Source organism: Danio aesculapii, chromosome 1 (genome assembly GCF_903798145.1).
Source record: "Danio aesculapii chromosome 1, fDanAes4.1, whole genome shotgun sequence".
NCBI classification, from domain to species: domain Eukaryota; kingdom Metazoa; phylum Chordata; class Actinopteri; order Cypriniformes; family Danionidae; genus Danio; species Danio aesculapii.
This window is the reverse complement of record NC_079435.1, coordinates 61,964,367-61,987,097: the sequence shown is the minus strand read 5'-3', so window position 1 is coordinate 61,987,097 and position 22,731 is coordinate 61,964,367. Positions and strand designations below refer to the sequence as shown.

At 36.6% G+C, this 22,731-nt stretch overlaps 1 protein-coding gene across 3 annotated transcripts in view; it reads right to left on the bottom strand.

The window, feature by feature from the left end:
* zgc:152904 (uncharacterized protein LOC767777 homolog) overlaps positions 1–22,731 on the bottom strand; it is a 452,586-nt gene that overhangs the window by 104,013 nt on the left and 325,842 nt on the right. For all 3 annotated transcript variants that reach the window (XM_056463791.1, XM_056463776.1, XM_056463783.1), the window contains exon 2: positions 2,451–2,525. In XM_056463791.1, the coding sequence (XP_056319766.1) occupies positions 2,451–2,525 (75 nt within the window). The remainder of the gene's footprint in view (positions 1–2,450; positions 2,526–22,731) is intronic.

The window sequence follows — 22,731 nt, the reverse complement described above, 5'->3', positions numbered from 1 at the left end:
ATATTATTTACTGTCATCATGACAAAGAGAAAATAAATCAGTTATTAGAGATGAGTTATTAAAACTATTATGATTAGAAATGTGTTGAAGAAATCTGCTCTCCGTTAAACAGAAATTGGGAGAAAAATTAACTCTAATAATTCTGACTTCAACTAAAGTTATCAGAGCATCCTAATGTCCTTTCAGTGCTGATATTGCAGTGTGTGCTGTTGTTGAGTGCAGACGTGCAGCTGCTGTGTTTGGATGAGTGTGTTATTAAAGCTCTGTTCTGCTGTAAATAAAGCTGCTATCTGCTAACGGCAGCTCTGCTTTCTAAACACAATCACAGCACTGACCTTCAGCTCACACACTCTTATTATAGGCTGTACAACTGTCAGTAGACACGCACACACACACGCACACACACACACACATGTTTTTGTGAAAAGTGGGTACATTACATAGGTTTCCATTCATTTTATTGTATTGCCCTCACCCCACCCTACACTGTAAAAAATAAATGATATTTTACAGGTAATTGCAGGGGCGTAGATTTAGGGTGGACGGAAGGGACGCGTCCCCACAAATATCCGTCTACTATTAAAATGTCCCGACCAATAATTTAATTCACTTTAAAAAAATCGCGCTGTCAAAATTCTCTCCTCGGGTCGCACCGCCCCCCCCAAACACATCTGATCATTGTGATTGGCTGTGCCCTACCCTGCTGTCACGTGAGAGGCTGTAGCTGCTTAAGATACAAACAGCGAGCGTCAAAATCGTGTAGGTGAATTCCCGTGAAAGAATAAGGTGTGTGACACACGCAAGTGAGAGTGGCGGCAGCAAAAAAAGGTGGACATAAGGACTTTTTTCAACGAAAAGCGTAAGTCACAAACTCACGTTCACTACTGAATGAGTCCATCATGATAATGCCGTAATTCCTTGTGTTTTTCCCACTTTAACGCGCAGTCTATCGTTATAGCAGACTGATCTGTAGTCTGTCTGTGCATTACATGCCCTGAAAACTGCAGAATAAACAGCTACATGTAAAAGTCTATGATCCTGCCAATTCTCCTAATCTCTCAGAGTAGCATGTGCAATTTGAAACAGTTTGTCAGGAAAAACTCCAGCCTGTGCTCCATCCTTTATCAATACTGATATAGGAGACATGTTTCATTTGCATTTTGGCTAAAATAAACGGAAGTCTTTATTAAACTCTCTCTTTATTAATCAATAAACATTCTCTTAAAATGACACTATCAGGCCCATGTGCATTTAAACTGTAAGCTTTATATTACAGTTTTATAAATAATGAACATTTAGAATAAAGAAACATGTAAAAGATATTTATATTAAAAATACAAACATGTCCATCTATCTATCATTACATTTATTATTAGAAATCTGTTAATACATGTTTTAATTAAAAAGTGGAGCTGACAAACAAATAACAAACTGGCCAGAACATTTAACTTTCCTCAGACAGAACTTGGCCATTTAAAAAAGAAAAATTCAAACATAATAATAATAATAATAATAATAATAATAATATTAACAATAATAATAATATTAATATTGGTAATAATATTAATAATAATAATAATAATAATAATAATAATAATAATAATAATAATATTAACAATAACAATAATAATAATATTAATATTGATAATAATAATAATATTAATATTATTATTATTAATAATAATAATAATAATAATAATATTAATATTATTAATAATAATAATAATAATAATAATAATAATAATAATAATAATAATATTGATATTAATAATAATAATAATAATAATAATAAAAATAATAATAATAATAATAATAATAATAATAATAATAATAATAATAATAATAATAATAATAATAATAATAATATTATTAATAATAATAATTAATAATAAAGAAGTAGTTCCTCCACCCAGTTTAGAGCATCATTATGGGTGTTTTAGGTTATAACTAACGTGGTTCAAGCGATGAATCTGTGACAGAGAAACTACGGGTTTTGGGAAACACTCATCACTACGTCGTTCTTTTCCTAAACGATGCATCGTACTATGATAGTTCAGCCGCAAGTTACGTCGTTTGGGAAACACACCCCCAGAACAAGAGGTGGCAGTAACACACCAAAAAGCTTGTTGTCAACCATCGTAAAACAGGAAGAAGAAGAAATCGTCATTCTCACCATCATATGGATTTACCTTCATCAGCTAGACACCGGCCTCACAGCTCCGTGAATGTTGGTGCTGTCACTTATTGATTTGTGATCAGTAAATGTAGCTTGTGTGGACGCTACTGGGCTACTTGACTAAAAAAATAGCTTCACTACTGAAAATCTATTGGATTAATAAAGTAGTGATGCTACCACCACGCTACTGAGAAATGTAGTTAAGCTACTGATTATTAAGATGAAGATCCTGAACAGATGATTATGTAAATGCTGATATTGCAGATGTTCTTACCTGTGCAGGTGAAGAATTTGGATTCTCCAACACTCATTTCCACTTTATTGAGAGATATGGACACCTGGAGGATAGCTGAGAGAGACAACAAGAGAGAAAAAAACATTATTATTATTAGTAGTAGAAGTAGTTATACATCACATTTCTACTGTTCACTTCAGAGCGTTTCTATTGCAGCTTCACAGTAACAAACATGGAGAAATGAATGGTTAAACTAGCTAAACTCCTCATTATCATCACATTAAGAGCATAAAAGGTGCATGGGGTGGCATGGTGGCTCAGTGGTTAGCACTGTCGCCTCACAGCAAGAAGGCTGCTGGTTCAAGTCCCAGTTGGCATTTCTAAGTTTGTTCTTCACGTGTTGGTGTGGGTTTCCCCATGCTATAGGGGAATTGATGCAATAAATTGGCCATAGTGTATGAGTGTGTGTGTGTGTGAGAATGTGCGTATGGGTGTTTCCCAGTACTGGGTTGCAGCTGGAAGGGCATCTGTAGCGTAAAACATATGCTGGAATATTTAAACATATGCTGGAATATTTGGCGGTTCATTCCACTGTGGCACTCTCTGGAATTAAGGGTGCCCAAAATATTTTGTATGAATAATCTCATTGAGAGCCGTGAGCCGAAGAAAAAAAACGCCAAACTATTTTAGATTAAAGTTGCCATGGGTACCTTCCTAATTTATTTCAGATTATTTCAAAATAAGAAAACACTATGAATCTTATGAACTAATGCAGTATAACTTTTAAAATCATAACTTATTGCAATAAAATAGTCAAGCAGAATCAGAATTGCCTTGATTCCTTCACCAAAGTCTCTGCACTGTTCTCTATCCGTCAGGTGACAGTATGTACATTTTAAACTAAATCACAGCATTTAAACATTTAATTTCAGTAAGCCGTTTCTAGCTTAACAATAAAACAGCAGCATAGAAAAACAGAATAAGCATAACAAAAAATCATAAATAAATCCTGCTCTACATCTTATTCACTTAAATGACTAATTGGGATTAAAAACGAAAACACTGACTGAATCCTTTGTAAGAACCGGCATATGCTGTTTGTCCAATCATGTTTTTTTTTCTTCCTTTGTCAAATAAAAATATTATTCAAGAGTTCCCACTTAGATATGCTTGGCGTATAAAGCAGGTTTGGCATGCTGTCCCGGGAGAGAACACTGAGCTCGGAGATATTTGAGCCCAGGGCTCCCGCCAGGTCGATAAGCATATCAGGAGATCCGAGATCAGGTAGGTCTCGAGAGCTCCCCCTTTAGAAAAGGGAGGAAAAAGGAGGAGATGGGGTGGAAGGGGGGATTCTTCCAAACAAAGATAGAGCAGTAGGGAGAAAATGATCCATTTATAGTAAACTAGGATCACTCTGATTGGATTATTACTGATTACAGATGAGCGGCCAGACGTGCTCAATCATATCACGTGCTCCTCTCCAAATTAGTTTATGAAACTTCACAAGTCACGATCACCAGCGATCATACTCCCTAGATCGCTGGCTCTCTCACACATTCACATGGACTACAACTTATGGACTACATATCCAGTCATGCAACACACGCACCTGCTCCAAGTCTCCACTCATTAGACTCCCACAGCTGATGCTGCTTCTGGACTAATTACACACACCACTTTAGCAGCACACACACACAAGACTGGCTGAGTCTTGTTTACATGTAAGTGACAATTCAACACGTTTCTCCTAGTCTTGTTTATTCTTATTGTCCCTGTTCACTGTCTGCCTTCCGACCTCTCGCCTGTTATAGTGACTACAATTCTGGATTTGCCTTTATACACCTGTTTGCACCTGTGTTGACCATTGCTTGCCTGACTGCCAAATAAACCTGCACGTGGATCCTCACCTCAGTAGTCTGTCACTCCCCCGTGTTACAATTAGGCTAGCTCAAATAGATCGCTTCACGGAAAATATGCATTTAATTAATGCTCTGCTGCTATTATATTACAAAACCTTTGTCAACATTTTTAATAGAAGTCATTAGTTTAGAGATTATGTCTTATGATTATGACTGTCTCACTCGCGATTCATGTGTGCTCGCTGCATGTAATGAAAGACAATGAGTCTTAAGGCATACCATGTTTATGCTAAATAACACAGTGTGCTTAATTTGCATAGATGTTTTATAAGCTGTAGAATGAAAGACTTAGTTTGGTGTGAAGTTATCATTATGCAAACATCAAGAAAACCTTTGGATTAGTTTGTCTCGTAGATTAGGCTATTGAAAATGTATATTAATAACTGAAATTTTCCAAATGGAAAAGAGTTGGTTGTAGCCTATACATTAAATCTCCAATTGCCTATGTGTTGAGTTTATGACACTGCCTCAGCACAGAGGCAAACAGCATCAGCGCTGGTTTGTCAACTCCTCTGTGTCCAACTGTGACCAGAAATATATTAATATAGGCTTCTATGAAACGGTGAATACTTCACTTTCATTTTATTGAGGCTAGATTATTATTATTTTATTAAACAAACCAACACAATCTCACAGACACTAGTGTTCTTGTGCTGAAGCATATAGCGGATTTAAGCACTTCACCACAAAGGTTATTTGTTATTCTTTATTCCTTTAAATAAAGTTGCCTTGTTGTGTTTTTAATGATTAATGAGGGACTTATAATGCTTTGTTTCATTGTTTATCTTTATTTACAAGTAGCAGAGTATTTACAGCTAATGTATTGTCTATTTCTGTCCGTTCGCATCCCGTCCCTTTGTGCCACCTGGTGGCATAGTTGCAAACTGCAGTCATAAGCGGCGGCGGTAGATCGTGCGGTGGTAATGGTCTACTACTACTGTACATTTTAAACTAAATTACAGCATTTAAACTGAAACATTTAATTCCAGTTCACCGTTTCTAGCTTAACAATAAAACAAACCAATAAAAGGTTATACATTAAATTTGAAATGACGATCTCTAAATCATCCCCCCTCTCTTCTCAGATGGCAGGCCAAATCAAAGGTTACCATGGGCCAACTTTGGGGATCTCTATCTGAAATAGAGACTAAGCCGAAGGGAAATGAATGAATGAATGGTGGATGGAGATCAGTCCTGCTTCTCAGATTTTAGTCTTCACATTTGCACTCGAAAGTCGACATCCCAAAGTGAGCTCAAACACTTCATACCCAATGATCTGAGCTGCTTTATTTTATTCATCTATATTCAACATCCAGTGACTCTTGTGCTCATTTTTATCTCTGCTGATCTAAACAAACATCAGAGGACAGCATCTTCATATGCAAATCAAATGGTACTCGTTTTCGAATCAATTTCCTTCAATATTAAGATGCAAATTAATTAATTCATTGATTCATTTACTTTTTGGCTCAGTCCCTTTAATAATCTGGGGTTGCCACAGCGGAATGAACCACCAACTCATCCAGCATAGGTTTTTTTATGCAGCGGATGCCCTTCCAGCTGCAATCCATCACTGGGAAACATCCATTTACACTCATTCATACACACACACACGCTACAGACAATTTAGCCTATCCAATTCACCTATACCGCATGTCTTTGGACCCGGAGCACCCGGAGGAAACCCACGCCAACACGGGAAGAACATGCAAACTCCACACAGAAATTCCAACTGACCCAGCCAGGACTCGAACCAGCAACCTTCTTGCTGTGAGGCGAACATGCTACCCACTGCGCCACCGTGCAGCCCGATGCAAATGAATATTTAAGTAATGTCACAAAACAACTGTAATGAAGTTAATGAAGAAGGAGGGAAGAACCGACAAACTTTTAATACGTTTTAATGAAGAAAATAAAACATATGGAGGGCAGCTCCTCACGGAGACTGCAGTCTAAAATCAAAACAAACACAACATAACTGTGTCCATGCCTGGACCTCTCAGCTTCCTCTACCATCGTTCCTCCTCTTATAGTCCAGAGCTCCTGTCGTGGGATTTGAGGCCGGTGTGCGCCACAGGTGTATTCATTTACACGCCAGCCTCATTCCTTTCCCACTGCTCTCGACCCCGCCCCCTCACCACAACAACATTTTAATTTCCCAAAGCAGGTACTAACACCACAACAAACAAACAACTATAACTAACTAACTAACTAACTAACTAACTAACTAACTAACTAACTAACTGTCTCTCACTCTTACCAGAATAATTAAACATTATTAAATAAAGAAACATTTACGTGAAAAGAAGCACTGTTTGACTTTTGATTTATTTTTATTTATTTATTATTATTTGTATTCATTTATTTATTTATGTATGTATTTATTATTATTTTTATTTATTTATTTATTTATTATTATTTGTATTTATTTATTTATTTATGTATTTATTTATTATTTGTATTTATTTATTTATTTATTTATTGATTGATTTATTATTATTTGTATTTATTATTTATTCATTTATTTATGTATTTATTTATTATTATTTGTATTTATTTAATTATTTATTTATTTATTTATTTATTATTATTTGTATTTATTTATTTATTTATTTATTAATTTATGTATGTATTTATTTATTATTATTTGTAGTTATTTATTTATTTATTTATTTATTATTATTTGTATTTATTTATTTATTATTATTATTATTATTATTATTATTTTTATTTATTTATTTTCATTTTAAACTTTAAAACACATCTGAGGTTCAAAGACAAACAACAACAAAATATTAAAAGTGTAAGGCTTTTTTTATTTTATTTTTCTCTAAGCAAAACTAATCAATCAATCAATCAATCAATCAATCAATCAATCAATCTATAAATCATAAATGAATACTTAAATTTTTCTTCTATATTTATAAAAGACAGCAATTATACTTACTAAATTAGCAGTAACTATAGTTTCTATGGTCTATTTGATGGCATATAAAAAGTCATTCATTTATTCTCCATTTTAGGGGTCGCCACAGCGGAATGAACCGCCAACTATCCCAGCATATGTTTTACATTTACATTTACATTTAGTTATTTAGCAGACGCTTTTATCCAAAGCGACTTACAAATGAGTTTTACACAGCGGATCCCCTTCCAGCTGCAACCCGGTACTGGGAAACACCCATACACACTCTCACATTCACACAATACGGTCAATTTAGTTCATCAATTCCCCTATGGCGCATGTGTTTGGACTGTGGGGGAAACCGGAGCACCCGGAGGAAACCCACGCCAACATGGGGAGAACATGCGACCTCCACAAAGAAATGCCAACTGAGCCAGCCGGGACTCGAACCAGCGACCTTCTTGCTGTGAGGCCACTGTGCTAACCATTGAGCCACCGTATATATAAATTAAATAAATAAATAAACACATTATGTCCCAGAAACACTCCTTATTTTCATCTGAAATGATTATTTATGCAATGCCGCTATCCTTTAAAGCAGTAGATTTACCCATTCTTCATCTCAAACAGTTTCACATTTAATACGATCACTTAATCTTTGATATATTCTCATGAGCTCAGTTCAGCAGAAGTATATTGGCTCATTTGTGTGTGAATACAGCATGCATATAAATCCACCCATATTAAATCATGGTAGTAAATTGCATTTGGCTCAGACAGCAGAAAGGGACGCCTCATTGTTCATGTTTTAAGCATAAACTCATTTTCCAGAAATGAAGATTGTCATTTGTCATTTTATGGAGGAATGTATTTATTTGCTGCGCAGTGTTTCTGCCTATAGGTGTCAGTGTGGAGCTGGTGTGTGTGGATCTTTAACACGCTGAGCGCTGCTGATTTATTCCTGTCAGGGCCGCGGTGGAAGGAACCAGCCTGTCCTTTATTGTTGTAGTTTTTGTCCTCAGACTCTGCTAACTGCGAGAGGGTCTAATCTGAGAAAGCACATGCTGATTAATGAGCACAGCCCTGAACTTACACACTATTACACACTACAGCACTGAGTCTGATGACTGACACCTCAACACCAGAGAAACACATGTGTGTGAGTGTGTGGTTCTGGTATTCATCACATTGTAGGGACCAAACATCTTCTTAAGTTTAACAATACCAGTATGACCTTGTAGGGACAACGCTACCAGTACTTTATGACCTTGTAGGGACAACGTTACAGTTTATAAGCCGTTTCAAAGAGCTCTGAATGATCCCAGCTGAGGAATACCAGTCTAAACTAGCAAAACTATCTGTCAATTTCTTTATATATATTTATTTACGCAAACCAACCTAAGCTCAATGGAAACAGGTGCCTTAGTCTACATTGATATGTAAAATACATAGCTCTGGGTACGTTTCAATGCACATTTCAGATGACACATCCACTAGAGGGTGCTGTCTACATTTTTGTGAATATGAAATATGTTACTTAGGGTGTGTTTTTTAGTACGTTTCTGATACACGTCCATCTTGTAAACATGCTCAAAAAGGCAGTGCTTGTCCTAGAGATCGATTAGCAAACTACTGCGTTAAACCCTTCGCTAAACCCAACCAATAGTGTTTTCAGAAGCAGACGTAAGAGAAAAGCCCACTGCTACCAAATAGCTTTACCTTGATTTTATATTGCTTTTATTCCTTTCGTGAAACGCCAAACGCTAGAAAAGTGTGTGTGAGTGTGTGGTTCTTGTATTCATCACATTGTAGGGACCAAACGTCTCCTTAAGTTTAACACTACCAGTATTTTTTTACCTTGTGGGGACAAGATTTCGGTTTATAAGCCATTTCAAAGAGCTCTGAATGATCCCAGCTGAAGAATATGAGTCTAAACTAGCAAAACTATCTGTCAATTTATATATATATATATTTATTTACGAGATCGATTAGCAAACTACTGAGCTAAACTCAACCCAGGCTCATTCCGAAAACGTAGTCCCGAGGACGTTTCTGGAGACCGCGTATTATGTAGCTGGAGGTACGTATGGCTGCATTTCGCTTTTTTTTTTCAATACACAGAGAGGAGCTGACCATGACGACGACAAGCGGATTCGAGTCCGGGGAAGAGCGGTTCCAGAAATCAGGTAAGACTAAAACAGAATCCAAGAAATAAAGTGAAGAGGTTCATAACAGGGTGAGAATGTGGTAAAATCCGAAAAAAAAAAAAAAAACAGACGAGGGCTTTTCTTTTTCCGGACGGCTTTTGTAAATCGTTGGTTGGGTTTAGGGCGGGCGGGTCAATCGGTAAAATTGGTTGGGATCGGGGAAGGAGGAGGGTGGGTCGGCTGGCCGATTGGCCGGTCGCCCAGTCAATCACTCAGCCAGTCGGACAGACAGACGTTCGTTCGACAGCGGCCTCTGGTGGGTTCATGCGAGAACAGCGCAGGCGCGAACGGCACTCGCAGGAGATGTCCGAGAAGCCAAAAAGGCGCACACAGCGGCCTCTCGTGGATTCGCGAAAACCAAAAACTGCAAAAATACGTACCTCCCGGGATGTATTTTGCGGTCTCCAGAAACGTCCTCGGGACTACGTTTTCGGAACGAGCCTGGGTTGGCTAAACTCTTCGCTAAACCCAACCGATAGTGTTTTCAGAAGCAGACATAAGAGAAAAGCCCACTGTTACAAAATAGCTTTACCTTGATTTTACATTGCTTTTATTCCTTTCGTGAAACGCCACACAATAATAAAGTGTGTGTGTGTGTGTGTGTGTGTGTGTGTGTGTGTGTGTGTGTGTGTGTGTGTGTGTGTGTGTGAGTGTGTGGTTCCTGTATTCATCATATTGTAGGGACCAAATGTCTCCTTAAGTTTACCAATAACAGTATTTTTTTTTAATTGTGGGGACAAGGTTACAGTTTATAAGCCGTTTCAAAGAGCTCTGAATGATCCCAGTTGAGGAATACCAGTCTAAACTAGCAAAACTATCTGTCAATTTCTTTATATTATATATATATATATATATATATATATATATATATATATATATATATATATATATATATATATATATATATATTGAATGTAAAATACATTGCTCTGATGACAAATCCACTAGAGGGCACTGTCGACATTTTAGTGAATCTGAAATACATTACTTAAGATATGTTTTGTTGTGCGTTTCACATACATGTCCATCTTTTAAACATCCTCAAAGAGGCAATGCTTGTCGTGCAGATCAGCACGTTAACCACAAAATCCTACGCTAAACTCAACCAATAGTGTTTTCAGAAGCAGACGTCAGAGAAAAGGGCACTGTCACCATGCAGTTTTACCTTGATTTTACATTGCTTATATGTCTTTCGTGGAACGCCCCATGCTAGAAAACTTGTGAATATGGAGATAGATATAAACATCTTCATTACAAATCATAAACAGTGTTGAGTGTTCAGTTGTTTTGTGGACTGCATGGAAATAATCCTTTATTCATCAATAATATATCCCTGTGTATATATAATTGGAGTTAAAAGGAGTGAAAAAGTTGTCATCATACTGCCCCCTAGTGTTTATTTTACCCACAAACTGCAGCCAAACATATGTTGTAGTGCGTTTGGGGGGTTTCAGAAAAAAAGACGTTTCCTATGTGTTTTGCAAAATTATCTTTATATTAATACACGATTATAAATGTCTGATAATCATTTAATTCCTCATCTTAGATCATTTAGACCTATTTAAAGATGCATTTACACTGCAGATTGAAATTTTGAAGATATGAAGTTGAGTAAAGTCTCTCGTTTTCCTCATTTCTTTACTAAACAAAAGGGAAATGAGCATCACAGATGATAAAGGGATGAGTAAATTAACAGAAAAGTTTATCCACAAAGTAAACTACTCCTTTAAAGTGTAAACAATGCATGCAACAAATTATTGGAATGAATTACAGATGTAAATAAATAAACTAAAGTACAATTGAAAAATGCATGCATGTACACAATAAGTGCACTATCGAATGATTTATTTAAATGCAAGTTAGGCCACTTCTAAGTATAAAGTAGTAATTTTCTGCTAAACTGAAGTATTTGGTGTGCATCTCAAGACTGAAGGTGAATTATTGCTCCAGATGCCGCTCAGAGACAATAAAAAACAACATGGAGCTTGTTTGTGGGACTAATCGGATTAGTGTGTTCATTCATACGTGCTCGTTTGGCAGGTGTGAAAATTAATCTGAAATCGTGCCCACGCAAAATAATAAAACACAAACCTGCGCGAGTAATTAAACTGCAGAAGAGTTACAGGAGCATAATGCACATAAACATCATCTAACAAGCTCAAGTCAGATTAACACAGCAAACTTCACAAACACACTGCCTGTTTACGGGCTCTTATTGCTTTACAAGAGCTTCACACAACATACAGCTGGGTTTATTAGAAGCAAAACCTTTATTCCTGCACATACGTTCAAAGTAGAGCATCTTTAGTCAGTGTCCAGTTGTTTTCTGGTGTTTATATGGTGTTGTGCAAAGATCTGCATGGAAATGATCCTTTATTCATCAATAATATATAACTGTATATATTATTAGTGTGAAAAAGAATGAAAAGGTTGTCATCATACTGTCCTCTAGTGTTCAATTTAGCTACAAACTGCAGTCAAATGTATGTGCAGTCAAGTGTGTTTTGGGTTTTTTACGAAAAAGACTTATTTATCATTAATCATATTTATCATCATTCATATTCATCATTAAAGCATCATTAATCCAGTCTTCAGTGCCACATGATCCTTTAGGAATCAGTCTAATATGATGATCTGATGATCAAGAACCATTTATAATTATTATTTTTATGTAGCAACTGTGTGTTGCATATACAGTATGAATAAAATCCAAACATGATCTTGTATGTCATATGTAATCCACATCATTCAAAACAAAAGGTCCACATTGGTCCCCGATAATGTCAACAGACTGGACTGTCTTAGCTACAGGCTGAATATAAAGGAGGACTGAACAGAAGAGTTTCTACTTTATAATTAATGTCCTCGACTCTCAGCAATACAACTTTTCAATGAGCACAATTGTTTGTTTTCAACACTTTATTATTATAATTTTGCCTGGATTTGGGCATTTTTCTGCAGTCCACTGAGAATCCAACATGGAAATCATTTTTGTTTGTTATTGGCATATTGAAATAGCATTGACATGCCTGTGTTTTTATTTCTCTAATAAATATGGCTGTCAGTTTGAGCCAACAGTTTGAGGATCCTGATGGTTTATTGCAGGTATGTTGTTTACATGAAGAAATCTGTGTCACAAGTTAAACAATAATTATAATAAACAATCATCTTTTGAACTTAAATAGTTTTTTTTTTGTCTTGAGTTTACATTCATTTACATTTGAATAGCCAAAATGACAAGTTTCAGTCTTTTAAATACGATTAATTAATTGCAAAAAAGTGTGATTAATTAGTTATTTTTTTTAATCGATTGACAGCACTGATAATATGTCCCTGTATATATCATTAGTGGTAAAAGGAGTGAAAAAGTTGTCATCATACTGCCCCCTAGTGGTTATTATACCCACAAATTGCAGTCAAACATATTTACTTTTTGGCGAGATGTGCTTTTAATCACATAAACTATTTACATTCTGCAATATATTCAAAATGAAATAATAATAATAAAAAAAATTACTAATATTTTTAAAAATATAATTTTTTTCGCCTGTTTTGTGGGCATATATCTTTTAAAAAAGATGTTTTGCAGATTTTTCTTCAGTAAATGATCAATAACACTAGTGTGGTTTCCTATGCGAAAGTTAGCAACAAAAACAACAACAACAACAACAACAACAACAACAACAATAATAATAATAAGAAGAAGAACAACAACAACAACAAAAATAATAATAATAACAATACCAACAACAACAACAACAACAAAAATAATAATAATAATAATAATAACAACAATAACAACAACAACAACAACAACAACAACAATAATAATAATAATAATAATAATAATAATAATAATAATAATAATAACAATAATAATAAATACATTTAAATCAAGATGTTAGAGTGGCTGACTGTAGTATTGGTAACCTTGCGACTGACAGCAAACAAGGCAGGCATAATGAAGTCATGAGGGTAAAATGTGCGCTACGTCAGAGTTTATTTAGCAACTGTGGTTATTCACATTAATCAAGTCCAAAACCACCACAAGCAAGCGTAAAATATTTCTTTGTGATTAGTCTTTTAAAGTGTGAAATTTGTCATTTCCATTCTTATGCAATACTTCAAAACGAGCCTGATGGAAACCCAAGCTACAGACTAACCCTGCACCAGTCATCTATCAGCAGAATACAACAGTGGATAACCTTCAGTAAGTCACTACCAGTCAAAACGAGCCCGTGCACCTTTTATTAGCTGTAATTAAGCAGACAAACTGATCCATGTGCCGTGGGCAAACCCTGATTGACTGTGATTGGACAGATCTGAGACTCAAAGCGGCAGTGCATGCTGGGATTGCAGTAGAACAGAGCGGGAGTTTTGTGTGACACCGACACACGCTGAGAAACCCTGCGGCGTAAATACAGCTACTGCTACACACCTGGGACGCTCTGATGTATAAATGTGCTTTAAAGTCACACACACACCTGCACACCACACACACTTTACCACGTTTACCATGCTACGCTCGCCTGGAGCTATTCTGAACACAGTACAGTAAAGCCGCACAGCACCCGCTATACGCTGAACATTGGATTTACTCAATTTTTTTAGGTAAGTGCATGAAAACTGATTTAAGCTGAATTTAAGCAGACAAATGAAGCTGAACATTAATAAATCTAATTTGTTTGCTTAAATTCATTCATTTATTCATTTTCCTTCGGCTTAGTCCCTTATTTATTAGGGGTCGCCACAGTGGAATGAACTGCCAACTATTCCAGCATTCCAGCCCTTCCAGCTGCAACCCAATACTGAGAAACACCCATACACACTCTGTTAAAATAGTTGGGTTAAAAATACTCCAACATTTAACGCAACTATAGGTTATTATAGCACCTTCCCATCTATGGGTTATTTTAACCCAATACATTGGGTTATATAATTTAAATTAATGCATTGGGTTATTTTGATTAAATGTTTTTTTTTTCCCATTCTGGTATTACTCTTGCTACTAGTACTACTATTAATTTTATAACTATGGCTGTGTAAATAAAGAACATACTTCAAAAATACTGGACATGCTTTAATAACATGAGTTATTAATTATTAAACTAATAAAGGTTAAAAATAACCCAACAAAGAACCAAATACTTAACCCAACTGGTTGAGTTATTAATAAATAAACTGATAAAGGTTAAAAATAACCCAACAAAGCACCAAATATTTAACCCAACTGGTTGAGTTATTAATAAATAAACTGATAAAGGTTAAAAATAACCCAACAAAGAACCAAAAATTTAACTTAACTGGTTGAACTGTTAATAAATAAACTAATAAAGGTTAAAAATAACCCAACAAAGCACCAAATATTTAACCCAACTGGTTGAGTTATTAACAAACAAACTGATAAAGGTTAAAAATAACCCAACAAAGCACCAAATATTTAACCCAACTGGTCGAGTTATTAATAAATAAACTGATAAAGGTTAAAAATAACCCAACAAAGCACCAAATATTTAACTTAACTGGTTGAACTGTTAATAAATAAACTAATTAAGGTTAAAAATAACCCAACAAAGCACCAAATATTTTACCCAACTAGTTGAGTTATTAATAAATAAACTGATAAAGGTTAAAAATAACCCAACAAAGAACCAAAAATTTAACTCAACTGGTTGAGCTATTAATAAATAAACTGATAAAGGTTAAAAATAACCCAACAAAGCACCAAATATTTTACCCAACTGGTTGAGTTATTAATAAATAAACTGATAAAGGTTAAAAATAACCCAACAAAGAACCAAAAATTTAACTTAACTGGTTGAACTGTTAATAAATAAACTAATAAAGGTTAAAAATAACCCAACAAAGCACCAAATATTTAACCCAACTGGTTGAGTTATTAACAAACAAACTGATAAAGGTTAAAAATAACCCAACAAAGCACCAAATATTTAACCCAACTGGTCGAGTTATTAATAAATAAACTGATAAAGGTTAAAAATAACCCAACAAAGCACCAAATATTTAACTTAACTGGTTGAACTGTTAATAAATAAACTAATTAAGGTTAAAAATAACCCAACAAAGCACCAAATATTTTACCCAACTAGTTGAGTTATTAATAAATAAACTGATAAAGGTTAAAAATAACCCAACAAAGAACCAAAAATTTAACTCAACTGGTTGAGCTATTAATAAATAAACTGATAAAGGTTAAAAATAACCCAACAAAGAACCAACAATTTAACTTAACTGGTTGAACTGTTAATAAATAAACTAATTAAGGTTAAAAATAACCCAACAAAGCACCAAATATTTTACCCAACTGGTTGAGTTATTAATAAATAAACAAATAATGGTTAAAAATAACCCAACAAAGCACCAAATATTTTACCCAACTGGTTGAGTTATTAATAAATAAACTGATAAAGCTTAAAAATAACACAACAAAGCACCAAATATTTTACCCAACTGGTTGAGTTATTAATAAATAAACTGATAAAGCTTAAAAATAACACAACAAAGCACCAAATATTTTACCCAACTGGTTGAGTTATTAATAAATAAACTGATAAAGCTTAAAAATAACCCAACAAAGCACCAAATATTTTACCCAACTGGTTGAGTTATTAATAAATAAACTGATAAAGCTTAAAAATAACACAACAAAGCACCAAATATTTTACCCAACTGGTTGAGTAATAATAAATAAACCAATAAAGGTTAAAACGAAGAAGAACATGTAAACTCCACACAGAAACACCAACTGACCCAGCCGGGACTCAAACCAGTGACCTTCTTGCTGTAAGGCCACAGTGCTAACCACTGAGCCACCTTGCCACCAATAACTGAAAATTTTAGGCTGAAATTCGTAACTATAAGATGAACAGAAAATAAGATGAACATGTCAGCAGTGAACGCCTCCTGACTCCTGTTTTTCCCATCATGTGCAAGAGTGGATCAGATGCATTGCGAGTCAGATCAGCTGTCAGGAGCTTCTCTCAGGATGCACTGCTCCTGACAGTGTCTCTGCTGCTTTCATTTCAGTGAGATGTTCAACAGCGGTGCGTCTGATTCCAGATCAGCTCAAACACATGATGCTGAGAGTGGAGAAATCCTAACACCACTCCAACACTACAGGAATAAGGGTCTGTTCACACAAAGTGCATTTTCCTTTCCAATGCACTACTTTTCTCTTGTTTTTCAGTGTAAACAGGCTCTTGATGAACGTATCTGACCACTACACTCACTTATTTTGAAGTGCTGTGCACATGTTTTTAGATGTCCTGAATTTAAACAAATGTTCACCCTATTTGTTGGTTTAAATTCAGCCCATATAAATTGTTTACAACCGCTCACCTTAAAACTATTTTGTAAATGGATATTTTTTTCAGTGTGTCAAGTTAAAAGATCTACTGTAAATGCTCAACGATCTTACCAAACACACGTAATCTGTTAGGTTTGTGAAGTGGTAATGGAAGAAAATCTCCCCAACACCATTACACCACCAGCAGCCTGAACCGCTGATACAAGGCAGGATGGATCCATGCTTTCATGTTGTTGAGCCGAGCATCCGAATGTGTCAGCAGAAATGGAGACTCATCAGACCAGGCAACGTTTCTCCAATCTTCTATTGTCCAGTTTTGGTGAGCCTGTGTGAATTGTAGCCTCAGTTTCCTGTTCTTAGCTGACAGGAGCGGCACCCGGTGTGGTCTTCTGCTGCTGTAGCCCATCCGCCTCAAGGTTGGACGTGTTGTGTGTTCAGAGATGCTCTTCTGCAGACCTCGGTTGTAACGAGTGCTTATTTGAGTTACTGTTGCCTTTCTATCAGCTGGAACCAGTCTGGCCATTCTCCTCTGACCTCTGGCATCAATAAGGCATTTGCGCCCACAGAACTGCCGCTCACTGGATATTTCCTCTTTGTCGGACCATTCTCTGTAAACCCTAGAGATTGTTGTGCGTGAAAATCCCAGTAGATCAGCAGTTTCTGAAATACTCAGAGCAGCCCGTCTGGCACCAACAACCATGCCACGTTCAAAGTCACTTAAATCCCCTTTCTTCCCCATTCTGATGCTCGCTTTGACCTGCAGCAGGTCGTCTTGACCATGTCTACATGCCTAAATGCAGTGAGTTGCTGCCATGTGATTGGCTGATTAGACATTTGCATTAACAAGCAGTTGGACAGGTGTACCTAATAAAGTGGCCGGTGTATAGTGTATATTGTTTTCCTATGTTTAAAGGGTCTGTTGTTGTTGTTAGTACATTACATCATGTGGACATCAGGCTTTTTTAAAAACCCATTCTTGAGTGCAACATTTAACGTTTTTAGAAGCACACACACATTTGTGTGTATGGGCCCTAACAGGAGCACATGTCTAAACGCTCAAACTCAGACATGTTACCAAACACACTTAATCTATCAGGTTTGTGAAGTGATGATGGAAATGTCGAGCGGATACTAAGAACACATGCATTAGAGTTGCAGGATAATTCAAAATTAAATTGCAAATGTAATTAAAGGCACAGGGTGACGCAGTGGCACAGTAGGTAGTGCTGTCGCCTCACAGCAAGAAGGTTGCTGGTTTGAGCCTCAGCTAGGTCAGTTGGTGTTTCTGTGTGGAGTTTGCATGTTCTCCCTACGTTGGCGTGGGTTTCCTTCTGGTGCTCCGATTTCCTCCACAGTCCGGACACATGCACTATATGGGAATTGGGTAGGCTAAATTGACCGTAGTGTATGTGGGTGAATGAGTGTGTATGGATGTTTCCCAGTGATAGGTTGCAGCTGGAAGGGCATTCACTGCGTAAAACTTATGCTGGATATATTGGTAGTTCATTCTGCTGTGGCGACCCCAGATTAATAAAGGGATGAAGAAAATGAATGAATGAATGAATGAACACTGTTCACAAAATATCTGCCAAAATTGAAAATGAAAAAGAAAATGTAATAAATTCATTTCATTTTCAATGTTGGCAGATATTTTGTGAAGAGTTTTATAATGAAATTGTTAATCTGGTTTTCATTTTAATTTCCAATGTGTATTTGATTTATTTAAAAATGGCAGAAATTATGTATATGCAACAAACTACAGCTGTATTTTGATGAAGATGTGCCCAAGTGTGGAATCATGGGAGCTGTCTACGTTTACAATTTAAAGCTAAATTTAATCCATTCCCTCACACAAACACGACATTTAAAACATACTCAAACACACACACACTTGATTATTTTATTTGGAGTGACTAATACTGCGTGACACGGCGGCGCAGTGGGTAGCACATTTCCCTCACAGCAGGAAGGTCACTGGTTTGAGCCTCAGCTGGGTCAGTTGGTGTTTTTGCATGTTCTCCCAGTGTTGGCGTGGGTTTCCTTCGGGTGCTCTGGTTTCCCCCACAATCCAAACACATGCGCTAAAGGTGAGCTAAAATTGGGTAGGCTAAATTTACTATAGTGTATGTGGGTGAATGAGTGTGTATGGATGTTTCCCAGTGATGGGTTGCAGCTGGAAGGGCATTCGCTGTGTAAAACTTATGCTGAATAAGTTGGCGGTTCATTCAGCTGTGGCGACCCCAGGTTAATATAGGGACTAAGCCAAAAAGAATACTAATACTGATTAAAGACTAATACTGATTAAACCAATACAGCATCCAAAATAATCACAAAGAGCCCATTACTGTATGACAATACGAACTATGTGCGGAGAGAAAACATGACTTAATATCTTTTACAGGACATTATTAATAAATAGATTATTAATAAGAGTCACTTTTACCAAAACAACATATATCTGCATACAACACAATCTCGCGGCAATTCGTAACTTTTTGATTTAGTGGCTAATTCGTATGAATTCGTACGATCTAATTCATACGATTTAGTACGATTTGCCCATCCCCCAATGACGGTTGGGTTTAGGGGTGGGGTTAAGTGCCACGCCTCCTTTTTAAAATCGTACAATTTCGTACGACTGAACTCGTATGAATTCGCCACTAAAGTGACAAAACGTAAAATACTTTCGTTTTCTCGTGAGATCAGGCTGAATTATACATATGAAATCATCTTTTCCAAACACGCACGCACACACACGCACAAACTCACATCAAATAGACAGTCAATTAAGAATACATCAATATATGTTGTCATAAATATTAAGAAACACAGCTAATATATATATTTATGATGCATTAATTAATGAAAGTCATCAAATTAAAGCTTATTATAAAACATTATTGAATAATCTCAGTGCTTTACACAGTTTTTTTATTTTAAATATAAATGAACGAGTACATAAACAACTCTAACACAAGCTAGTGTCAGCTTTGAGAAACTAAAACAGCTTTAATATTACTCTCCCGAAATGGGACGCAAAAATCAGCAGAAAATTCATTAAAATGACCAAATGTAAACCTTTAAAGCAATTAAAGTCATCTCGTATACAAGCATCTGCCAAACTCACACTGTAAATGAGGCCTCACGCTCTCCGTTAAGACTTCACCGCGGTAAAGTGCTCGTGATCCTGACAGTAAAAGGCTAATATTACATTTTCTGCAATATAATCATAATGCTCAAATGGACTTTATGGGTCGTAACAGTGCTGCTGCTGCTTAGTCTTCACTTTGAGAGAAATGTGCAAGTGACAAATAAAAGGCATTAAAAAAGACATTATCTCAACATGCTAATCATACCACGGCAGATACAGGTGTGTGTGTGTGTGTGTGTGTGTGTGTGCTCATTAAAAGACATGCTTTAACAGACAGTCTTGTGTCTTTATTTCTAGATGTTCCTGGTCTCGTTGGGTTAATTAAACAGCCGTGTGTTTCTCAGTGTGACAGTATTGAGGTGCTGTGGGTTCAGTCCAGTCTCACAGTGAGCTGGAGATCTAAAAATACAGACATCTCACGGCTCCAGACTCAATGGAAGTCAATGGAGGAGAGCATCGGCGCAGTAAAACAGACCAATAGAGCAAGTTCATTCATTCATACTTTAGCTTAGTTCCTTATTTACCAAGGGGTCACCACAGCTAGATGAACCGCCAACTATTCCAGCATATGTTTTTTTTTTATGCAGCGGATGCTCTTACAGCTGCAACCCAGTACTGGGAAACACCCATACACACTCACACACACACACACACACACACACACACACACACACACACACACACACACACACACAATACAGCCAATTTAGTTAATCATTTCCCCTATAGCGCATGTGTTAGGACTGTGGGGGAAAGCGGAGCACCCGAAGGAAACCCTCGCCAACACGGGGAGAACATGCAAACTCCACACAGAAATGCCAACTGACCCAACCGGGACTTGAACCAGCAACTTGCTTGTTGTGGGGCGACAATGCTAACCACTGAGCCACCGTGCTAATTACAATGTCTTGTCTACAATGTCTTGACAGGCTTAATACAACATATTATAAGATTAAAATATGGAAAAATTATCAGATGGGAATTTCTGTCAATTTTCCTAAAGGATAGATCTCGGTAATATTTCAGCATGCTTTCACTTTCATAGTAGACATGAAATGCATTTGATGGTAGGAATGATGATATCCCGCCCTACTCATAATTCTCTCTTCATATAGCCATATATATATATATATATATATATATATAACATATATTATTAAACAACCAATATTACACAACCAATGGTTATTACACAACCAAAATACACTGTGATATGGCCTGGTTCGGTCGTTGGTTGGATCATGTTGCTTTCTCACTATACAATTAATCCGGTCCAGAATTCAATTCAGGGCGAGACCACCTCATTTAGGCGATCTCGGACTGATTGATTTGGCGTGGATCCGATTGCGATTGCGGGATTCACACATGCCAAACAAACCGCGCTAACTGAGCAAAGTTCCAAAGACAAACTTATGGGTGTGAAAGCACCCTAAGACTGTATTTGCCAGTAACGATCCTGTCTACTGTCCCAAGCGTCAGTGACGTCACAACCTAAATCTAACGTAATATTAACATCTTATGACGTTGTGCATCTGCTGGAAAATTTCAGCTCAAAATACATCATAATGTTCTCTTGCTCTCTGAAACTGACCCTTTCAGGCTTTGATCCTAATTGTTATGTTTTGGTGACTGTCGCTTTAAATTCAAATGAGATTGCGCTCTTTACAGATGGGGGCGGAGCTTCAAATGCCTCTCTGTCAGCATAGTGGCAGATTAAAACAGCACTAGTGTTGTGAGTGCTGGTCAGCTGTGCTTCAGTGTCAGTGTGTGCTTCATGCTTCCTGTCGCTGTTCTAAAAACTCCTAACTAACTCCTAACTCCTATCTAAAACTCCACATCTATAATCCTCTTAGTCTATGCTGACATTATCTTCAGCAGCTCAAACACTCTAATGGCTAATGGACAGTCGGCTGCTTCTCACTCAGGGCTGCTGTTTATGCTAATGATGGGGGGATGGGCACTAGTGGGTGGGGCTTTCGCCCTCTGATGACACGTACAAAAGGAGAATGTCAATCAAAGTGTTTCCGCATTATAACAAATACAATTAATTCAACTTTAACATTTGAATCTGCTCATATTCACACACTGCTGACACACAACTGGGTTTAAACCCCATATAAAACTTATTTTTGCATAGCAGGTCCTCTTTCAGTGAACATGTTAACCAAGAATATTTCATCATTTACCAGCTCACAGTCATTTCACAGCTAACAGAGCGTTAGTGAGGATCTGAATGTTAGTGTGACTCTCGCTCGAGACCCCCGGTGAGAGAAGGACTGTTACCACACAAACCTGCTCTTTCACTCCCAAATATGAGCGCTGGTGTCGGCCGGAGGGTCCGTGCCCGCTGAGAGGACCACACGGCTCCACAGACCCCCGCTGACAACACAGAAATCATTCTACCGCTCAAACACGGACACACAATCAACACCGCAGCAAGAAAAAAATGCAGGCGGAACATAAGCACAAAATTAAGTCCTGCCCTACTTTATGAATTTTTCTCCGCTCTAAAATGCGTCACATTATGGTAAGCGCTGTAAAATGGGTCATGGGTCTCTGAGATTCTTAATATGGTAATATTCAGTACATTTACTGCATTGACACACTGATCAAACTGAAAAGAGCTGCGCTTGTCATCAAATAAAACTTTGTTTCATAATTAAAGAATTCTGCAACATCAATCATTAAACAAACTGAAATTAACATGTCGTTTCCAAAACAAACAAATCTAATGAATTATTGTCTTGCTTTCCAGCACAAATATTTAATAAAAAAATTTATATATATGTACACTGAAAAAAATATTCAAAG